This window comes from Lygodium microphyllum, chromosome 6, assembly GCF_053477565.2.
Source record: "Lygodium microphyllum isolate KBCC chromosome 6, Lygodium_microphyllum_v1.1.10, whole genome shotgun sequence".
Lineage (NCBI taxonomy): Eukaryota > Viridiplantae > Streptophyta > Polypodiopsida > Schizaeales > Lygodiaceae > Lygodium > Lygodium microphyllum.
This window is the reverse complement of record NC_141140.1, coordinates 121,682,267-121,685,623: the sequence shown is the minus strand read 5'-3', so window position 1 is coordinate 121,685,623 and position 3,357 is coordinate 121,682,267. Positions and strand designations below refer to the sequence as shown.

The 3,357-nt window shown below is 44.7% G+C and overlaps 1 protein-coding gene across 1 annotated transcript; it reads right to left on the bottom strand.

Annotated features, from left to right (window-relative positions):
- Positions 1 to 652: 652 nt before the first annotated feature.
- Positions 653 to 3,136, bottom strand: LOC148035054 (pentatricopeptide repeat-containing protein At2g33680-like). The gene has a single exon (XM_087680772.1). It carries the CDS (start codon positions 3,134 to 3,136, stop codon positions 653 to 655), a length of 2,484 nt encoding a protein of 827 aa, XP_087536898.1.
- Between the last annotated feature and the right edge of the window lie 221 nt (positions 3,137 to 3,357).

The following is a 3,357-nucleotide window of genomic DNA, read 5'->3' as shown; positions in this document are numbered from 1 at the left end:
CATGGCCATGTGGGAGGTGTTCGAGGCAACTACACAGCTCCAGGACGATCCTCACCAGCATGGTGGCAGCAGAGACTTCAAAACAAAGTGGCATGTATAAATACATGGATGTTACAGCAGATGGCAGCACAATATGAAAAGCAGAAATGAATTTGCCTCAGCTGGATGATGACATCAGCAAGAAGTTGTCAAAGGGCAGCAAGAGATGCCACTGAGGTGCAGGGATGGCACTGATGAAGGCTGGCAGCACGCACTGAGGATAGTGAGGGCTATAAAGAACAGCAGAAATGATGTTGCCTCAGCTGGATAATAACATCAGCAGCAGCAACAGGTTATCCCAGGGCAGCAAGTGATGTCTCTGGTACTGGGCAGCAATTGATTTTCAAAGAGGTGAAGGGAGCAAAAAATCAAGGATCTTCATGATCAGCTGCTGCAGGATACTTTTACAGCTATGGAGCTCTTCAATGTAATGCACCAAAGGCATCAATCAAAAGGTCACATATCTCTTTGTTTTAAAAGCCTGTTGTAGTAGCATTGGAGTCTTCAGTCCAGGAAAACTGGTACATGATATCCTCACACGAAAAGGGTTTGCACCAGCAGATACATTTGGGTGCATACATGCAACAGGATCCTGAAGAATGCACATGTACATCTACATTTGCTCTGTTATGCGGACGATCTGAGTTTCAGTTTTACCCCCAACTTCTTGAGGTGTTGAACCCTCCTTGACAAGAGAGTTTCTCAGGACTAAGTCTAAAATTGGGACATACCCTTCATTCTTCATGCGTAAACTGAATGATCTGGAGAATTTCAGGGTGGTTCTAACTTGGCTGTCACCCACAACAAACTCATGCAACTTCTTATTCACCTCAATTGACACACTTGCAAGCTTCTTCTTGGCCCCTACATGTTTCCTCTTCTCTTCTATCTTGTTTGCATCACTCCACCTTCCAGCACTTGCATACAGATCTGCCATGAGCATGTATGCAGAAGCATCTTCTTTATTTACATGAACCAGCTGCTGAAAGCAGCTCAGTCCCAGTTCTACTTTACCGTACACTTTACAAGCAGTGAGTAATACCTTGGAGATTTCCTTCAGTGGAAGATACTGGATTAATTCAGCGATATTGTCTGCCTCCCATACCAGGCCTGATCGTGCATAAAGATCAACAAGACAAGTATAGTGATCAGATGTTGGTTCAAATCCATGGTCTAGCATCATCTTGAAAAACTTCTGGCCCTGATCTAACAAGCTGGCATGGCTGCATACAGCAAGCAGACATGTAAAAGTGATTGCATCAGGCTTTACAGCCTGCTGTTGCATTTGCTCAAAGTACTGCACAGCCATGTTGCCCTCATGATTTTCACCATGGGCCTTTATCATTGCATTCCAGGACACAACATCACGAACAGGCAGCCTATCAAATACTTCCCGCCCTTCCACAAGTGAACCACATTTCCCATACATATCTACCAACGTGTTACCCACAAAGAGGTCACTTTCCACTCCTAATTTCCTGATCTGGATGTGCACCTCTCGACCTGTGTCCAAGGCTCCTATGTTACCACAAGCTTTTAAGCAACGAACAAGTGTAACAGCATCAGCAGATACACCATCAAGCTGCATCTTTTTGAAGCAGTTATGTACTTCCTCGTCAAAATCATGGTCAGCATATCCTGAAATTAGCACAGCCCATGAGACAGCATCTCTGATAGGCAGCCTGTCAAACATGCTCTGTGCATCTACAAGAGAGCTACACTTCGCATACATATCTACCAAAGTGTTGCCAATATGAGACTCTCGCTCTAAACCCCTGTTTATGATCTCAGTATGCATCTCCTGGCCAGGTGCTAATGTTCTCATAATGCCACTTCCTTTCAAGGTGCAGGCAAATGTGACAGCATCTGGAGAGACACATCCCCTCTGCATCTGTCCATAGCAGTGCAACACTTCCTTACCGGCACCTCGTTCAGCATATCCTGTGATCAAGGCATTCCATGAGACTACATTTTGAATTGGTAGCTGATCAAGAATTTTATGTGCCTCTTCTAGCAGGCCACATTTCGCATACATATCTACCATTGAGTTGCCAATGAAAGGATCTCTTTCCAAGCCTTTTCTGGCAATCTCTATACACAGCATCTGACCTCTTGCAATGTCTTGACTGCTACCACATGCTTTTAAGGTACATGCAAACGTAATATCAGTTGCAGTTATGTCCTCTAGCTGCATTTGTTTGTAAAAGCTTAGTGCTTCATCACCTAGCCCATGATCGACATATCCTGCAATCAATGCATTCCATGAAACTTCATTTCTAACTGGCAGATGGTCAAAAACCTGGAGAGCTTCATCAAGCAAACCACATTTACCATACATATCCACCAATGTACTGCCAACGAACAACTCCCTATCTAACCCTCTGATGACAATTTCAGAGTGTAGCTTTTGACCAGTTGCTGTGGCTAGTATGCCACCACAGGCTTTTAAGCTGCACACAAACGTTGCATCCACTGGAGATACACCCTCTAGCAGCATCTGTTCTAGGCAATCAAGTACCAGCTCACCCATCCCATGTTCAGCATAACTTGATATGAGGGCAGTCCATGTGACCACATCTCTTGTCGGAAGTTTCTCAAATACATATTGTGTTTCTGCAACAAGCCCAGATTTTCCATACACATCAACTAAAGTGTTACCAATAAACAGGTTGTTATCCAGACCTCTTTTAACAGTTTCAGTATGTGTGTTTTGGCCACTGATGGAATCTTTGAGCTTTGATGAGGCTTTCAGCAAGGCAACATACGTATAGCTTGATGGCTGTGCAGAATCTTGTTGCATCATGCGATAAAAGTGGAATGCCTGGTTTGGATCCCCATAGTCAGCATGCCCTGAGATAAGGGAACTCCAGGAATGCTCAGTGCAATAGGCCAATTTGTTGAAAACGTGCTGCGCCTCAGACAGGCCCCCACAATCCACAAACATGGTCACAAGATGGTTGCCCAGAACTGCATGCGACTCTAATTGATGTTCGTAGATGCAGACGTGCAAAAGCTGGGCCTGGAATAGGTTTCTAGTGTGTCTGCATTTGTGAATGCTATCGATGAGACTATCGACCAGGGAGGCCGACCAGGCCATGTGCTCCACTTGTCTGGTAAGCTCAGAAGGTAAACCAGACAATGACCTTGGAAAAGAGGAGAGATGACTGACTTCTTGCAAGCCCTTGACATATTGGGCATCCCCTGATCTGCAACACAGTAGAGACGAGTACCTTCTCTTGGGGGTTTCTTCTGCAGCTCAGCAATTAATCTTCAACAAAAACCTTTAATGTGAATCAGAAGCGACCAAAATAACTAGCT